The sequence below is a fragment of the Aulonocara sp. 'chitande type north' Nkhata Bay genome, linkage group LG3 (genome assembly GCF_057382095.1).
Source record: "Aulonocara sp. 'chitande type north' Nkhata Bay isolate Kocher_YH1m ecotype deep benthic linkage group LG3, A_spYH_male_GT1.1, whole genome shotgun sequence".
Taxonomy (NCBI): domain Eukaryota; kingdom Metazoa; phylum Chordata; class Actinopteri; order Cichliformes; family Cichlidae; genus Aulonocara; species Aulonocara sp. 'chitande type north' Nkhata Bay.
In genome coordinates this window covers 6,335,666-6,354,254 of record NC_141346.1, presented here as the reverse complement: position 1 = coordinate 6,354,254, position 18,589 = coordinate 6,335,666, and the positions used below count along the sequence as shown (strand labels likewise).

Sequence of the window (18,589 nt, the reverse complement as noted above, 5' to 3'; positions counted from 1 at the left end):
CAGCATGAAATTCTAGCCGTGATAACAGGATGTCATGGTCGACCGTGTCAAAAGCTGCTGACAAGTCCAACAATAAAAGGGCAGCAGGGCTGCCAGAGTCCAGAGTTAAATGAATAGCGTTAAAAATCCTTAAAAGTGCCACCTCAGTGCTATGTAGGGATTTAAAACCAGATTGAAATTTTTCAGAGATCATATAAGAATCAAGGTGTGCCTGCAACTGTAGGTAGACCACTTTCTCCAAGACTTTAGAAAGAAAAGGAAGCTTTGAGATAGGCCTGTAGTTGGACAGAACAGTTGGGTCCAGGTTTTGTTTTTTAAGAAGAGGCTGAACTACAGCTTGTTTAAAGCATGATGGGACGCAGCCTGTAGCAAGGGACGTATTAATTAATCTCAGGATAAAAGGCCCAACAGTATTAAAAGTGCTTTTAAGCAAGCTCGGGGGAGACAATCAGAGGGGCAGTGTGATGATCTTAGGTCACTAACTACCGCGGTCAAGTCCTTATTAAGGGAGACGGGATCAAACTGCTCTAAGACAGCTGAGCACACAGGAGAAAGACTCTGATCTGAGGCAGCAGACAACGAGACAAGGGCCCTGATCAATAGGATCTTGTCATTAAAAAAATGCTAAAATATCATCGCACATACTTGGTGAAGAAGTGACTCCAGAATTATCACATAAACTAAGAAAGCGATTAAGAACGTTAAAAAGTACCTGAGGCCTGTGACTGTTTACTGACACTAAGTTTGAGACCTTAAAGCACACTGTGTGCTGTCGATCTTACGTGCTGCACAATAATGTTTAATATTTAGTATTACTGTTATAGTCACATAGATCATCGTGATGTTGTTTATACTATTGCTCTAGTCTTCCTCTGCTTGTTTTCTTTTTTCTTTCTCAACAGGTGATCAAGAGAAAGGAAAAAGAAAAAAAAAGGTGATGAAGCAGATTTTCATCGTGTTTTCTCTCTCTCTCTCTTTTCCTTTTTCTTTCTCTCTCCTTCTGTTAACTTTCTTCTGAACTTTTCTTCTTGTTTTTCTTTCCCGTCCCCGAGTCCAGTCTGGCCTGATTACAATAACTTATAAAAATAACTAATAAAGATCAACTAAACTATGACAATCAAGTGGACCAGTATTGCAAAAGGCCCACTTGGGAAAGTAAATCTGTTGGGCATTTGTCTTGGCCTTCAGACATAATTCTGATTGCTACAGTGACAGACAGGACACACACACACACACACACACACACACACACACACACACACACACACAAAAGATAGACCTGAAAAGCTCAATTGAAGAAGCAAGTGGTCTCACCAGAATACCTCGGTACTTCATATAAGTTCCTGTTAGGCATAGCAACAAAGAGGAATAAGGATTAATATGTGAGTGGGGCACACAAAGGAAAACTACACTGACCAACATCTGCACCACCTGCATTTACTACAAGAAAGCCTATGACTCTGAGCCTCACACAGGGATCCTGGAAGTGCGCAAGATCAACTGGACTGCAAGGACCTTCATAAGTCACCATCAAGTGCATTATTTACCAAGGAGTTGCTCTGTCCTCACAGCTGTTTCTTGAAGACGTTTCATCCGAGAAGCTTCTTCAGTTCTAGGGTCGAACCGTGGAAAATCCCAGATTTAAGCCCCGTGGGAGTGTCCCCCCAAGAGGGACAATGGCGTGAAAACGGGTGTAGGTCACAATCAGCCAAGGTTTTTGGATGAGTTCATTGTGAACTTGTGCTTGTGAACTTTGGCATCCTCAAAAGAGTGACCTTTGTCCTTTAGATGCAGATGGACTGCTGAGTCTTGTCCTGTGGAGGTGGCTCTTCTATGCTGTGCCATACATTTATGAAGTGGCTGTTGGGATTCCTTAATCTTAGATAAGTAAAAGCCATATCTGAACCATGGCTGAATGAAGGCACCTGTGAAGCCAGAAGAAAGTGTAGAGAGCTGAACGTAAACGGAAGAAGGATGAACTTCAGGTGTCAGCAAATATTACAGTATTACTGGAATTCACATCCTGAAATGACTGCAAATTACAGACCTATTTCCAAATTGAGTTTTATCTCAAAGATTCTTGAAAAGGTAGTTTACAAGCCATGAATATCCATTTTTAGAAGAATGTTGTATTTCGGAAGTTTTTCAATCTGGTTTTAAAGCTTTGCATAGTACAGAATCTGCCCTTTTAAGAGTTTTTAATAATTTTTTTAGGAACTGCATCACATGACTGTGTTATGATCGTGCTTTTAGATTTAACAGCTGCCTTTGATACAGTGGATCATAAGATTTTAATTTGCAGTTTAGAGCAGGTGGTGGGTGTTAGGAGTACTGTTCTAGACTCCATTATTGTAACGCACTTTATAGTGAGGTTAGTGATGCATCTGTTAGGCGTCTGCAGGTTATGAAGCACATCTTTTAACTGGAACAAAAAGGTCTGAGCACATTACCCCCATTTTAATTTCACTTACTGGCTTCCTGTCACAAACTGGTAGTAGGAACTCAAGAGCAGAGCGGTGTGACGTCTCCAAAAACAGTTTATTTACAGCACCAGTGCACGATATATACAGTGAAGGGAAAATCCAAACTCCAGGGAATCACAGGGAAGCGCTCTCACACTCGCTCACGTCTTCTTGCCCAAACCCACACATGCTCACACGACAGGGAGGTCCGGGGAGGAAAGTCTGTAGCAGAGGAAAGGGAAGTCACTCACAAATCACGAATCACAGGTATACTCAAGCACAGGTTCACAGGAGCTGGGAGAATCACTAACGTCTGTAGTACAATCATCCAGCGATGAGAGGATCTGTGTTCCAGCCTCAAATAGTGCTCCAGGTGATGACAGCTGATTGTTGTCAGGTGTGTGGGCCAAGGGCGGGAGCCCACAGTGAGCTCCGCCCAGGCAGAAAGAGAGAAAACCAAACACCACATGCAGTCTTGTGGGGCCGGCCGGGCAGGCACGGAGACCATGACACTACCTGTACATTTTAGGGTCCTTCTTAAAGTTCTCTATTTGTTTTTAAATCTCTTATAGCCTGCCCCCACCTCTCTGAGATGCAACAGCCATATACACCTTCCCACTCCCTTAGTAAGCATTAATTTGCTTTGGCTGTAGCAGCTCCAAAGTTGTGGAACGATCTGCCCTTGCACATTAGGCAGGCTTCTTCTCTTTCTGAGTTTTAAACTCTTCTTAAAACACATTTCTTTGCTGGCGTGTACAGCATTTTGTGAACCCTGGTTTTATTTTAAAGGGCTTTATAAATAAAGATGGTGTCATACAGTATGGTAAAGTTAAATTAACACCTATAATTCACAGTTAAATAACAGTGGCCATTATGAAGTGTTACCCACTCAGTTCCTTTCTGTTACTGAATGAACTCCCACTGGTCACCATCAGCCTTTGCTGTGTTTGGTTTGAGTATCACTCCCTCTGGTGGGCTGTACAGGTATTACATGTGAATGGCAGTAGATTTTTTGTTGTTGTTTTTGCTGTTTTCTTCAGTTTTGTAACTAGAATTTAAATCTATCCTATAATATTTATGATTAAAAGTTACATTTAAAGAGAAGTGAAAATAAAGATCAATCCCAGCTGTGCTTAGATGCACTTAGATGGTGGGAAAATAGTTAAAAGAGAGTGGGAATCAACAGATCCAAAACTGGAAACATTTAATTTTAGTGTTTCATGTTGAAAAAGTGTCATGATTAAAGTTATGCATAACAGATTAAAATCACAGATTTGAAGCAGGAAGTTTTTAAATGTGCAAATAGGTTATTTAGGTTTTTACTCTAATGAATGCTTCTTTCATTCAAACAGTTTCTTCTTTACTGGCTGAGGCTTTTGTGAACACTCCTCCTCCTCCTGCTTTTAAAGAAGTGTTTCCTCTTCCTGAATGAAAACAATCCACAGGTGTGATGTGTGACATGGAGAGCAGCCAGAAAACACCTTTGGCTTCTTGGCAGGATTATTTAATCTCTTAGTCGGTTCAGGTTGAAGACTAACTTTGTAGATGTCTACTCTCTGTATAGCAACATGAAGATTTAGGATTTGTTTGTGATCCTCCTGTACGGTAAGAAAAGTTTCTTTTAAACTTATGACACACACACATATTTACACAAGCACACACACACTGGTTTTGCTTACAGAAACAGTCAGACAGGTTTGTGCATGTTGATCTGGAAGATAAGTTCTCAAATGCCGCAGGTTATTCTCGCATAGTTAAAGCCAAAAGAGAGAATTGTTTTTTGTTCTAGGACCAAGTGTATGTTTGCACCAGACTTTTACCATAAGAAGTATGTAAATGAGAAAAAAGTGAACTGTAGTCCTCTCATTTCTTTTAAAACAATGACGGGACTCAAACACAAACACACTGAAACTGAAGTCCAGCTGTAATCCAGGCCTGAGTTCTGAACAGTAAGACAGTCAGTGGGTAAAATATCACAGGCAAGGGGGAGAGATGACAGACAAAATATAAAAACAGCAAAGGTAAACACACACACACACACACACACACACACACACACACACACACACACACACACGGCATTATTATAGACAGGAGAAACGTCTTGGAAATAGTCTTTGAGCATGAAGAATCCACATCTGTCACTGGTGGGCAGATAAACTGAATCCGTTGATACAGCCATGCTTGGATGTGTATCTGAGGCAAATGATCAGACGGAGCAGGTGGTGGTCAACCTCCCGAGCAAACCACACCTCATCCAAAGTTTGGGCATGGAGGTGGTCACCACGTACAAGCTGCTGGGTGTTCACCTTAACGATAACCTGGACTGCTCAGAAAACACTCAAACTCGGCACCAGGACCAAAGTCGACTGTGCTGACAGGCTGAAGTCTGCAGGACATTACTGAGGATGTCTGCAATCTTTTATCCAGAGCTCTGCTGTGGAGGCGGCAGCAGAGAGAGGGGCAGGTAACGGCTAAATAGCCTGGTGAAGAGGGCCAGCTCTGTCCTGGACAGTCCCCTAGACCCCATAAAGGAGGTGGGTGGGCTATTATGCACAACATCTCTCATCCCTGCATGAGACTGTGGATGGAGACTGTGGATGGAGACTGTGGACGGAGACAGTGGACGGAGACTGTGGATGGAGACTGTGGACGGAGACAGTGGACGGAGACTGTGGATGGAGACTGTGGAAGGAGACAGTGGACGGAGACTGTGGATGGAGACTGTGGAAGGAGACTGTGGACGGAGACAGTGGACGGAGACTGTGGATGGAGACTGTGGATGGAGACAGTGGACGGAGACTGTGGACGGAGACTGTGGATGGAGACTGTGGAAGGAGACAGTGGACGGAGACTGTGGATGGAGACTGTGGATGGAGACTGTGGACGGAGACAGTGGACGGAGACTGTGGACGGAGACTGTGGACGGAGACTGTGGACGGAGACTGTGGATGGAGACTGTGGAAGGAGACTGTGGACGGAGACTGTGGATGGAGACTGTGGACGGAGACTGTGGATGGAGACTGTGGAAGGAGACTGTGGACGGAGACTGTGGATGGAGACTGTGGATGGAGACTGTGGATGGAGACAGTGGACGGAGACAGTGGATGGAGACTGTGGATGGAGACTGTGGATGGAGACTGTGGAAGGAGACAGTGGACGGAGACTGTGGATGGAGACTGTGGAAGGAGACAGTGGATGGAGACTGTGGATGGAGACTGTGGAAGGAGACAGTGGACGGAGACTGTGGAAGGAGACTGTGGACGGAGACTGTGGAAGGAGACTGTGGATGGAGACTGTGGAAGGAGACTGTGGACGGAGACTGTGGACGGAGACTGTGGACGGAGCGCTATCACAGGTCCTTCATCCCGACAGAAGCCAGGCTGTAACATTATAAACAGGATAAACACTGTTTAGAAATATGTGTGTATAACTATCACTGCCTGCACTTTATGTGCACATAAAACATCTTGTTGTATTTTTCTGCACATAGTAACCATTGAATCTTTTTATTATTTATTTTTTCTATTTTTATGTGGGATCAATAAGGTCTTTGTCTATGTCTGTGTCCTCAGTTTCCCAGTGTGCCTCAGGTGTGGAGGTACTAGAGGGGGCGGAGTTTGTTCTCCTGCCCTGTGAGTTTCCCACTTTTGAAGAAAAAGAATCCACAGCTGTGTGGAGTCGCTATGACCTCAATCCCTCCACAGTGCACCTGCGTCGACGAGAAGGCGATGACCTCCAGAACCAAAATGAGCAGTTCAGCGGCCGAACATCGATGAATCCTGACGCTCTGGAAACCGGAGACCTCAGTCTCACTCTGAAAAAGCTTCAGCTGTCTGACAGCGGCAGCTACACCTGCACCATCCGTAAGTTTGGAGTAGAACTGGGTCAGTCAAGAGTGGAACTGCAGGTTCAGCGGGTCAAAGGTGGAGGTCAGTGCAAAGAGATTCAAAATCACATGTAGTGTCACAGAGTGTTAATCATTTTATGTTAACATCATGTAATTTTCATGTTTTCATTGTGTTATAAGTTCCCATCAGTGTCCCAGTGGCTCTGGGTGTCCTGGCTGTAGTTGCAGCTGTCATCGTGAGTGTTGGAGTTCACTTCAGAGGCTATTTTAAGGAAGGTATGTTGTGTGTGTGTGACGTGTTTGCATTGTGAATAATCTGAATCATCCCTAAACCTCAGATTTATTTTACTTGACTTGCAGTGTTTTTATCTTCTTCTTAATCTATTAGTTATGTTAATAGGTTGTTTTAATTGTCTCCTTTCTTTCAATAAAACACAAACCAGTGCATCCCCATGTTTCATGTTCTTAAGGAATCCTCCAGCGCATTTTGCAAAACAGGCTCCTCTCTCTCATTTAGGAGCCTTCCTGAGGACAAACGGCAGCTATTTGTCTAGAATACTAATTGAATTACTCTTTGCTCCCTTCACACACTTTACATGTCAAACATGGGAGCTTTGACAGACTGCGTGTACAAATCATTATTTGTTGTTCTTACTTCACAGTCCCACAGGTGGATGTGGATTCGGGGGTGGAGTCTGTTCAGCTGCCCTTTATAACCACAGTTTACCGACATGAAGATGTAACTGTAGAGTGGACTGACAGCTCCAACAGGATAGTGCACATGTTTAAAAACGGTTCTGACCAGCTTGAAAAACAGCACTGGTTTTACAGAAATCGAACAATGATGAGGAAAAACCTGCGGATAGCTGTGGACCTCAGCCTGACCCTGACATACCCGACAAACAGAGACGCACTCACCTACACCTGCACCGTCTACAGGGGGGAAAACATCCTAAAGAAGAAACAAGTGAAGCTCTACGTCAGAGGTGAGTGCTGTAGACAGAAGATGAAGATGGTGAGTCATGAATTGAAGAGCTTGGTGACCACACTGATAATCTGTCCCTGAGGTGAACAGGACTTGATGAGTGAGCTACAGTAAGATCTATTAAGTTAGGTTTTTCAACCATTACTTTTTTATCAGCTCAAACTAAAGATGTGACACAAGTCCGAGAAATTGAGGAGTTTAAGAGAAATTTATGAAATGATTTAGAATGAAAATATTATAATGATAATGTTTTTGAGTCAATGTCAGCCTGAAAGCACCAGGATTTTGAGGATCAGATGTTTTTGTGGGAAACTCACACGAGCTTCTTCTATTTCTTCTATTCCACACTAAAACAACCTCATTAAAATGCTGCAGGCTTTGTCTGGGCCTGCATAGCCCAGAATAATAGCTTATTTAACAAAAGTTCATAATAATCTACATGTAGAGAGAAAATTCAAAAGAAATATTAAGTAGGCAAGCTCACATGATGGTATATTAACGTTTCCAGTTTGGGTGTAGGAAGTGAAGATAAAGACAGATGATAAATTTCTTCCCATAATTGATTTAGGACACCAAAGATAACACTGTGTCTGCTCAGTGGAGCAACAGGACAAATCCCAGGCTGCAGCCAGTCAAACATGTTTTCAGTGCAGATGTTTCACTTCATCCAAACAAAATGTTCTCAGTGCTGATGATGTTGTGTTCAGCTCATTGTGGTATTTTTTCTCCTTTCAGTCCCCCTGGTGGAGGTGGAGCAGGGGGTCGAGTCTGTGCAGCTGCCCTGCAAAACCAAACTTCACCTGCTTAAAGGCAGTAAAGTGGAGTGGACCTGCATTTACATCCGGACCACAAAGGTCCACGTGTCTGAGAACGGCTCTGACCAGCCTGAAGAACAAGACCACTTTTACAGAGACCGAACGAAGATGAATGAAGACCTGCTGAAAACTGGAGACCTCAGTCTGACCCTGAGATACCCCACAGACAGAGACAACGAAGTCTACACCTGCACCGCCTACAGCAGCGAGGGAAACATCCTGCTGAAGAGAGAAGTGAGGCTTCGAGTCAAAGGTCAGAAATGAATTTAAGTCAGTTATTTATACAGCACCAAATCACAACAACAATTGCGTCAAGGCACTTTATATTATAAGGTAGTTCCTTCAATAATACAGAGAAAACAGAGAAAAACCCAACAATCATATGAGCCCACTATGGGTAAGTGCTTTGGTGATAGTGGGAGGAAAAAATCCCTTTTAACAGGAAGAAACCTCCGTCAGAACCAGGACTGGGGCGGCCATTTCTGACCCATTCCAACAAAACGATGGCTGATAAACACACGTGCTGTGGTAGAGAGGCAGAGGTTATTAATGACTAATTATTACATTCAGAGAGGTGTATTAACACATCATCACAACCACAATCAACACAATCATCATCTCGGCTCCTCTGACGACCTGTTTGCTGTTGCATGCTGTTGAAAGGCAGTGGGGAGAGGGGACACTCTCCCCACTGCGTAGGAAACGCTTCAGGAAACGGGGTAGAAGGAGTGGTGCTCGCGTCCGCTTCAAGGCTTATCTTAGAGCCATGGCTACGGATTACCCTTCTACAAGCCGTGAGCTTTCACGTCTCGTCCACTATTCCTTTTTTTTTTTTTTTTTTTTTTTTTTTTTGTGTCCCGTTTGGATCTATAGCCATCAGAATTGTTGTCTTGAGGCCAAGAAAGATGCCAAGCGGATTTATTTTACCAAGTGGATCATCATGGCCTTGCCATATTGGTCCATTTGATTGACCTTTATTATAATTATGAATTTATTTTATTTTCAGTTGCTACAAACGGGACAGACATGACTGTGGGATAGGACAGGGGGAAAGAACGAAAGAAAGAGAGGGAGAGAAAGAAAGAAAGAAAACCAAAGGGGAGAAGAGACGGTGAGAAGGGGGGGAAGAGAGAAAAAAACAAACAAACAAAAAAAACAAAACTCCTGGGTCACCTGTATGGAGAAAAAAAAAACAGAGGAGACAGCAAACAACAAAGAGCAACATAATAAGAAAAAAAAAGCACCATCACAATAAACTAGCTAGCAGTAGATATCAATAGTTACTAAATAATAAACGATATTGTGCAGCACGCAAGATAGACAGCGCACAGTGTGCTTTGAGGCAGCAGCCAAGAAAGCTGTAGTCCGCGTCTGTGAATACCCATGTGTACACCTGTGTGCATACCTGTGTGGATCAGCATGCTTGTATTCCAAAGGTTCCTCCATGTAATGATCTGCTAGGGAGTGTGGGGAGCCACAGCCCTGTCCTTTATGGTATCAAGCAGGTATGGAGGAGATCAAAACTCCAGACATCCAGAGGCCCCCAGAACACAAGAGACCAAGGAAGACCCACAGAGGGGCAGCCGCGCCACTGTCCCAGTAAGAGCTGAGGAGAGTCCCAGATGAGGGCTCACTCAGCAGCCGCGGAGCAGAAGCCAGGGGGAGTTGCAGTGATGCGCCCGTGAGCTCCGCCGGCAGCCAGCTGTGCCTGAGTGACCGAGCCCCAGGCCGAGAGGCCGGGGGCACCCCACCTCCGAAGTGGCCCGAGCGAGCCCCAATAAGCGGCCACCAAGGAGTGAGCCGGTGTGTACCCGGACGCCCACCCCCAGATACAAAGAACCACCAACGCACCGACACCTGAGGGAGTCCGCCACCGGCAGGGGAAGTGGTGGTGGGTGGAGATAGGCCTCCAAACCTTGGAGGGCCCGAGATGTCCCCAGAGAGGTGGCGTCTGATACCCAACCTGACATATAGACACGGACATACAGGCACACACAGATACATCCATTCCCACCCTCATGCTCTCATGTGCACTTCACACTCAACCGACTGCTGAGTCATCGTTGGATTTGCCTTGCTGGCCTTCAAACTTACCCTGCCCGCCCAGTGGCTCTCCTCCCTGCTCGATCCTGGATAACGTCGCTCGGTCGCGGTGTCCAACATAACAACCTCAGCACTCTGCGACGTGCTACCGCTAATGACCTAGCTCCTCGGACTCGGATGGCTTTATTTAACGTCAGGTCTCTCTCGAATAAGGCTTTTCTTTTAAATGACTTTTTCCTCACCACGGGACTGGACGTTCTATTTCTGACGGAGATGTGGACTTCCCCGGGTGAGTTCATCCCCTTCTCCGAGCTTCTCCCTCCTGACTGTGTTTTTTTTTTTTTAGCTCACCAAGGCTCACTGGCAGAGGTGGCGGCTTAGCCTCGGTTTTTACAAACAAACATGAAGCTCGGCTGCTATCCTCCCCCATCTACTCTAGCTTTGAAGCTCAGTTATTGGAGTTGACTGGCTCTCGGACTACTCTGTGTGTTGTGGTCTATCGTCCGCCTAAATACCACAAGATGTTTATTTCTGAATTTGCTGACTTTTTGGGATCCATTCTTTTTAAATATGGCTTTGTTATTATTTCTGGTGATTTTAATATACATGTCTGCTGTATGGATGACCAATTGGTCAACGACTTTCTTGCATTGACTGACTCTTTCAATCTTACTCAGTGGGTGAATGAACCAACCCATGTTAAAGGCCATACTCTTGATTTGGTCTTTACATATGGCGTGGATATATGCATTAAGGATATTAGAAATACTGGTCTTTCTGACCATTCCCCGGTTATCTTCGATGTTGACCTAGGTAATACCGGATTACACCTTGAGGCTACTCTTTGCCCTATGCGTACTGTTAATGCTGATACTGTGGTGAAATTCTCTGCTTCTTTTGTGTATTCTGCATCTATTACATCAGATTGTCTTACCCCTCATATGGTTGAGAATTTTACCAATACCCTGTTAACTACATGTTCCTTCATCCTCGACACTGTGGCACCTATTAAAATGAAGCGCCCCAGAACTTACTCACAATGTTGGTTAAGTGACTCTGTTCGCGCTCTACGACGTGCGTGTCTGAGAGTGCGTGTCTGAGAGGAGGTGGAGGAAAGATAAACTCCAGGCATCTTATGACATCCTACGTACTAGTCGCTTGAAGTTTCAAACTGCTGCCAAAATGGCTAAAGCAGCTTTTCTTTCAAAAATGATCTCTACCAATGGTAACAATCCTCGAATTTTATTTAAAATTTTTAACTCTGTGGTCAACCCCTGCCCCACTATGCCGCTGCCGTGCTCCACGGTTCTTTGCGAACAATTTTTAAATTATTTTTTAGATAAAGTCTCATCTCTTAAATCTGCTCTTCCTTTAATGACAGGCCCTGCGTTTACCCCTGACTGTTCCTCTTCCTTCTATCAGTTTGAACCCGTTTCACTCCCTACTCTTAAGCATCTGGTTGAACAACTGAACAATACTAATCTCGTATATGATGTTCTTCCATCTTGTATAGTTAAGGACTGTTTCAGTGCAATTGGACCTAGTATATTGTCCCTTTTGAACTCTTCTTTGCTCTTTGGTTGCGTACCATCAGCCTTTAAACATGCTATAATTCAGCCTGTTCTTAAAAAAAGGAACCTCGATTATAATGATTATGCGAACTATAGGCCGATTTCCAAGCTTCCGTTCTTGGCCAAAATTCTTGAGAAGATAGTGTTGCTTCAACTCCAGGCCTACCTGGATGAGAATAGCATTAATGATAAATTCCAATCGGCCATCAAACCACATCATAGCACTGAGTCAGCGCTGCTCCGAGTTCTCAATGACCTTCTACTAATGGCTGACAATGGACGCTCCTCGGTCCTAGTGCTATTGGATTTATCGTCGGCTTTCGATATGGTTGATCATAAAATCCTATTGGTGAGACTTGAGCACACTGTAGGCATCAAGGGTGTTGCCTTGGATTGGTTTAAATCATACTTCTCCAATCGGCTCTCCTCGGTTCACTTGGCCACTTCCTCTTCCTCCGCTGTACCTGTCTGTTGTGGTGTCCCTCAGGGATCTGTGTTAGGCCCTACTCTGTTCTCATTGTACATGCTTCCATTAAGCGCTATCTTTGAGAAATATCACATCTCTTTTCATTATTATGCTGATGACTTTCAGATCTACTTTAAGTTAAATGATGACCTAGCTTTGTCCTTGAATAGTTTTCGAGAGTGCATGTGTGAGGTCAGGCAATGGCTCCTGGCAAATACTCTTATCCTTAATGATAAGAAAACTGAAATTGTGGTCTTTGGCAGTGACGTCCTTCGTGCCAAACTTCGTGATGCTTTTGGTTTTCTCACTAGCCCCTTTTCCGACACTGTTAGGAATTTGGGCGTGTTACTTGACAGCTCATTTAAACTTGATAGACAAGTGTCTGCTGTTGTTAGATCCAGTTTTTACCAACTCCGCCTTATTTCTAAGGCCAGGCAGTATAACCCGCATAAAGACCTGGAAAAACTCATCCATGCCTTTGTAACTTCGAGGCTGGATTACTGCAATTCACTCTATTTTGGACTCCACTCTGCCCTCCTCCATAGATTACAGACAGTCCAAAATGCTGCTGCACGCATTCTAACCAAAACTAAGAAGTTTGCCCACATTACTCCCGTCCTAGCTGATTTGCACTGGTTGCCTGTGAAATACCGTATCCAATTTAAAATTCTGCTGTTTACTTTTAAAATCACTAATAACACAGCACCGAGCTATCTTAAGGAACTCTTAAGCTTATATGTTCCTGCTAGGGCTTTAAGATCATCCTCACAGTTACTGTTGGTGCAGCCTAGATCTCAGCTGAAGTCTAGAGGTGATCGAGCGTTTGCCCTGGCCGCACCAGAGTTGTGGAACAACCTTCCGATTGGCATTCGGGCGTCTGACTCTATTCAATCTTTTAAATCACGGCTTAAAACGTATTTGTTTAATGTTGCGTTTTCTACCGGTTAAATGCTGGCCTTGTCTGCAGTGATTTATTTTACTAATTTTCCTATCTGTCACGGTATGGCATGGCACACCGTGGAAGGAGTGGGGAAGGAGGACCCAGGCGCGGTGCTCTATGTATAAACAGTGTGTTTATTTACAGAGTGGGAAAAAACAACAATAAATCCCCGTGTTCTCTCCCGTGTCGTGCCTCTGCGTGAATAGTCCATGTCTCTGTGCTCTCCGCTCCCATGTCAGCACCCCCCGGTGCTCGCTGCTCTTCGTGCCTTCCACGCTCCTCCTGCGGGAAACAATAGACGCAGCCGTCAGGACACAAATAACCGCGGGCATACACTAACACACACTAACTCAATTCAACGGGATGACTAACATGGAGTCTCAAGGAAATGATCCCGCGTCGGTGGGAGCTCCAACTCTCTCCTAAGTAGCTCCCCCGACGAGGCCTGATCAGCAGCAGGTGTGTGGCTTCGGGTGTGGCCAGTCCTTCCGCAGGGCCACACCCCTCAGGCCTGCAGGTGGCTGAGCTCCATCCTCCAAGCATACCCGCAGACATACACACACACACTCACATCTACAAGCATGGAGAAGAGCAGCAGCAACACCAAAATACATATAATAATAATAATAATATAATTCATAACTGCTCAGGGATCCTGGGTTGCTCAGACCCAGGACCCTGACACTATCATGCTTTTTATTTGCGCTGTGTATGTCTTATCCCCATTGTGTGTTGATGGCATAGTTATATTGTGCTATAGCTATGTGCTATAGTTATATTTTTTCTATTGGTGGCTTTTTCCTGTGAACATAATTCTACACTTTTATTTTTATGACTCTGATTATACTTGTGTTAATTTGTTCTATGTTAAGCACTTTGGCATGCCGTTGGTTTTTAAATGTGCTCTATAAATAAAGATTGTTGTTGTTGTTGTTGACACTCGGGCAGTGCATTTATCACGTATAATGTGTTTCCTGGATACACTGCTGCTTTTACAGCATTCAGAGATAGATGGCTCCGTGTCAGAGCTGGCTATGAACTTCAGATGGATCAGGCCTTAACTTAACAAAAAAGTTATCAATCTTTCCTTATTACCCACACCTACATCCACTCTGTCAGGCCTAGGCTGCTCACTAGGGCTGGGTATCATCACTGATTTCTATAATCCCTTTGATTCCGATTCACGAAGTCCCGATTTGATTCAATTTTGCCTCAGACAGTCAGAAATATTATAATTCTGATCATTTATCAGCACTGATACATGTGAGACTTCATCAGAATTGTGAGCATCACAGCTGATGCCTTTGTGTCAAAGTAACTAAGGATAAAACAGAGAAAAACATGAAGGAGATTTTCCTGGTCTGGGGTTTTATAGCAGATAACCATAAAAATATTCTACAGTAGATCAAAAACTGTAGAAAACCATGAATCGACATATGAACATTACCTGATGCTGCTAAAGTGAAGCAGAGCAAAGTTGCAGAGGTTCTTTTTAAAAGTGGAATTAATGATGACATTTATCAAATGTGAGTTGTAGTTTGGATCTTGTCTGTGAAGCTTCTCAGTGATCCAGGTCATCGTAGTCTAAGGAGTGTGGAAAGGAAAAACGTCTGGACTTCTTTAAGTTGCTTGAAGACGTTTCACCTCTCATCCGAGAAGCTTCTTCAGTTCCAGGACCAAATTGGTCACACTCTAGGGACTCCCCGGCAGCCTACCAAAGGAAAGTTTTAAGCCTAATCTTAAAAGTAGAGATAGTGTCTGTCTCCCGAATCCAAACTGGAAGCTGGTTCCACAGAAGAGGGGCCTGAAAACTGAAGGCTCTGCCTCCCATTCTACTTTTAAATACTCTAGGAACAACAAGTAGGCCTGCAGAGCGAGAGTGAAGTGCTCTGGGTAAACTGGTGTAAGATCCAATAAAGTCATTACTTTCATCTTGTCATTATATGCTCCACTTTCTTGTAACTAGTTACCAAAATAGATTGTACTGATACAATACAATAGATACTTTATACCCAAAATGAGTTGAGATCAGGAGTATCTGTACTTCATTGATTTGATTGATCGCAATCTGTGTGTTACATGAACACACAGATTGTAGTTTTGGGTAAGTTTAAGGGTCCAAATATGTGTTTCATTCAATGATATACAGATGAATTTACACTTTTTATGTAATCTTTCTTTTTTGGATTTTTTGTTAATAAATGGTAAATGGCCTGTATTTGTTTAGCGCTTTACTCAGTCTCTAAGGACCCCAAAGCGCTTTACACTACACTCAGTCACCCATTCACACACACAGTCACACACTGGTGACAGCAGCTACAGTGTAGCCACAGCCACCCTGGGGCGCACCGACAGAGGCGAGGTGATAATTTGTCTCCCTTTATTAAAATTAAACTACCATAAAAAATTAGAGACTCATTCTTTCTTTGTGAGCAGTCCCACTCAAATCCTACTAAAGTGGACTGAAGGCAACAATTCAAAAGAAATGAAGAACAACCATTAAAATACATTAATCCTGAATTAAATGAGTGTAGTATATTTCATCTTTAGGAAATCAACACAAGCAAAAACAAATATCATAGTTTGAGCTTATGTTACGATTCGGTGTTGTCAGTGTTTTGTTTTTCCGTGACTGTCATGTATTTCCTGTTTTACTTTGAAAGTCTGTGTTATCTTAGTGTGTTCAGTTTACGTTTCCTTGTCTCGTCAGGTCTAATTTGCCCCAGCTGTGTTTGTGTGCACCCCGGTTGCCTAGGCCGGGGTGTAACACTTAAAATTGAATATTAAAGTTCTCTTTGGAATCATTGAATAAAACTGCTGCTGTGTCATGTTGTGTTCGTTGTCCTCTCAGTCTGTCAGGTGGAGGTGGAGGAGGGGGCGGAGTCTGTCCAGCTGCCCTTCACAACCACAGAAAACCTGCCTGGAGATGCTGAAGTGGAGTGGTGGCGCTATGAACCTGAACCACCGATGACTGTTCACAAATATCACGCCGGCTCTGACCAGCCTGACGCACGAGACCAGTTTTACAGAGAGCGAAACGAAATGACAGACGACTCACTGAAAACTGGAGACCTCAGTCTGACCCTGAAACTCCCCACAGACAGAGACACTGGAAAGTACATCTGCAGAGTTGAGGGGAAAGGGATCAAGAGAAAGAAAACAGTTCTGCTGAGAGTGATGAGTCAGTGCAAATACCTATGAAATATTTCTTACAGTGTATTTGTTTATAAAATGACAATAACAATAATTAAATGTAAATATCAGACTGCAGCATCTATAAAGAAGCTTAATAAGGTGTTTTCTAGATTCACTGCTGTCTGTACAGCTCATGTTGTGTTTGTTGTCCTCTCAGACTGTCTGCTGGAGGTGGAGGAGGGGGCGGAGTCTGTCCAGCTGCCCTTCAAAACCACACAAAACCTGCCTGAAGATGCTACAGTGGTGTGGAAACGCATTGACCCTGTACCATCAGTGTTGGTTCACATGTATAAGAACGGCTCTGACCAGCCTCACAAACAGCACCAGGATTACAGAGACCGAACGGAGATGAATGAAGACCTGCTGAAAACTGGAGACCTCAGTCTGACCCTGAAACAGCCCACAGAGAGAGACAGTGGAGAATACATCTGTAATGTCTGCAGCAAAGAAAAATGCATTTCAAGAGAGACCACGGTGCTATTAAAGGTCAAAGGTCAGTATGAAAATATAAGTTTGTCTCTTGTTGTCTGTCCCTGTCTGACTGTCTTGTCTCTGCAGGGAGAGTTCAGGTCCAGGATCAAACAGGGGACATCAGGAACAGAAGCAGCTCCATTGATCCGACTCCTCTGATGGCTGATCAATCAGTTTGATCTGTGCTTAGTTTAGGATCAGCTTTTAGTTCAAGTTAAAATTAAAGTCCCTTTCTCATGACTACACTTTAAGAAAGGGACTGGAGCACACCAGCCTGCGTGGCAGAGTTCCAAGACTGTTGGGGGAAAAAAACCCTGGACTGATGAGTGTGTGTCATTACACACTGCATTTCAGAAAAGGAACCTCATACCAACAGTAAAATATGGTGGTGATAGTCTGATAGTCTGAGGCTGTTTTGCTGCCTCAGGACCTGCAAGACTTGCCTCCCTAAATGGAACCATGAATTCGGCCCTCTTAAAGAAACAATTCTTTAGGAGACTATCTGGCCATCCGTTCTCATCTGACCTGAAGCGCACTTGGTTTCTGCAGCCGGATAATTATGCAAAACACCCAAATAAGTCAAAGTTCTTACCTGAATCTGATTTATATGCTGTGACATGACCTTAAAAAGGTGGTTCATGCTTGAAAACCCAGCAATGTGGCTAAATTACAACAATTCTGCAACAGTGAGTGGGCTGAAAATCCTCCACAGTGCTGTTAAAGATTTATTGCAGGTTGTTACAAATGCTTGGTTGCAGTTATTTATTAAATTCAGGGGGCAATAGCTTTTTCTGACATGTTCATCTAGGTTTGGGTTTTTCCCCTTAATAATAAACACATTTATTTAGAAACTGCATTTTGTGTTTACTTCTGTTCTTTGTATAATATTGTAATTCAATTAATGTTTTATCACTCACCTTTGAAAGTTCAGGTCAGGGGTTAACGTGTGATAATGAGAAATAACAGAGAAAAACAAAAGGAAGAAAAGGAAGGTGCAATGAGACATAGGAAATCACGATTCATGGCAAATGAAATTTATCAATAATTGAAAGCCATCCTGACAGTTATTACAAATTAATATTAGCAGGTTCAGTCCCAACTGATGACCTATAAAGATCTGTGTCATTACCAAAGTGTCACAAAAGAAACATCTCATGATGGGTAAACCAGTGAGCTGTCTCAAAACCTTCACAACCGTATTGTTGCAAAACATACTGAAGGTATTGGTTCTAAACTACTGGAGGTTCTAGTGAGCACTGTTGGGTTCTTAATGCAGAGGTGGAAAGAACATCATTTCACCATATATAATAATGATCAGAAGAGTCGTTGAAGAGCCAAGGTGCTACAGAAAAACCTGGAATCAGCAGGTACAATTGTTTCAAGAAGGCATGGCATGTAGGTCACCATCCATGGTGCCATTGCTGAAGAAAAAGCATGATGAAGAGCATTTAAAGTTTGCTGAACATTTAGAGAAGCCAGTGAAATATGGTCTGGTCAGATGATCATATGATTGTTCGGTTTTTCTCTGTAGGGTCTACCTTACAATATAAAGGTAACTGTTATTGTGATTGGTCGCTATATGAATAAAATTGACTGGAAATGAAAAGATGACATTTAGTCCTTGCCAAGCTCAATACAGGAAGGCTACACAGATAAAGGTCAGTAAAAATAGTGTTCAAGCTTGTGGTTTATTTTCCGGCTCTACATAAGAAATGCTTCAACCACGAGTGATGGCAGTTCACTGATCATCATTTATACATGTAAACTGGTTGTTTGTGTAAACGAACTGCT

General features: G+C 43.5%; 1 protein-coding gene across 2 annotated transcripts; it reads left to right on the top strand.

Annotated features, from left to right (window-relative positions):
* Window positions 1-3,919: 3,919 nt before the first annotated feature.
* Window positions 3,920-17,648, top strand: LOC147333675 (uncharacterized). Of its 2 annotated transcripts, none has more exons than XM_086268724.1 (7): window positions 3,920-4,067; window positions 6,038-6,394; window positions 6,493-6,588; window positions 6,975-7,298; window positions 8,033-8,365; window positions 15,984-16,313; window positions 16,485-17,648. In XM_086268724.1, the coding sequence occupies exons 2-7, from the start codon at window positions 6,238-6,240 to the stop codon at window positions 16,955-16,957; spliced, it is 1,713 nt and encodes a 570-aa protein (XP_086124850.1). In that variant the 5' UTR covers window positions 3,920-4,067; window positions 6,038-6,237; the 3' UTR covers window positions 16,958-17,648. The 2 variants fall into 2 exon arrangements, with proteins under 2 accessions (XP_086124850.1, XP_086124841.1); XM_086268715.1 differs by lacking the exon at window positions 3,920-4,067 and having other exon boundaries at window positions 16,485-16,820; window positions 16,886-17,648.
* Window positions 17,649-18,589: the final 941 nt, after the last annotated feature.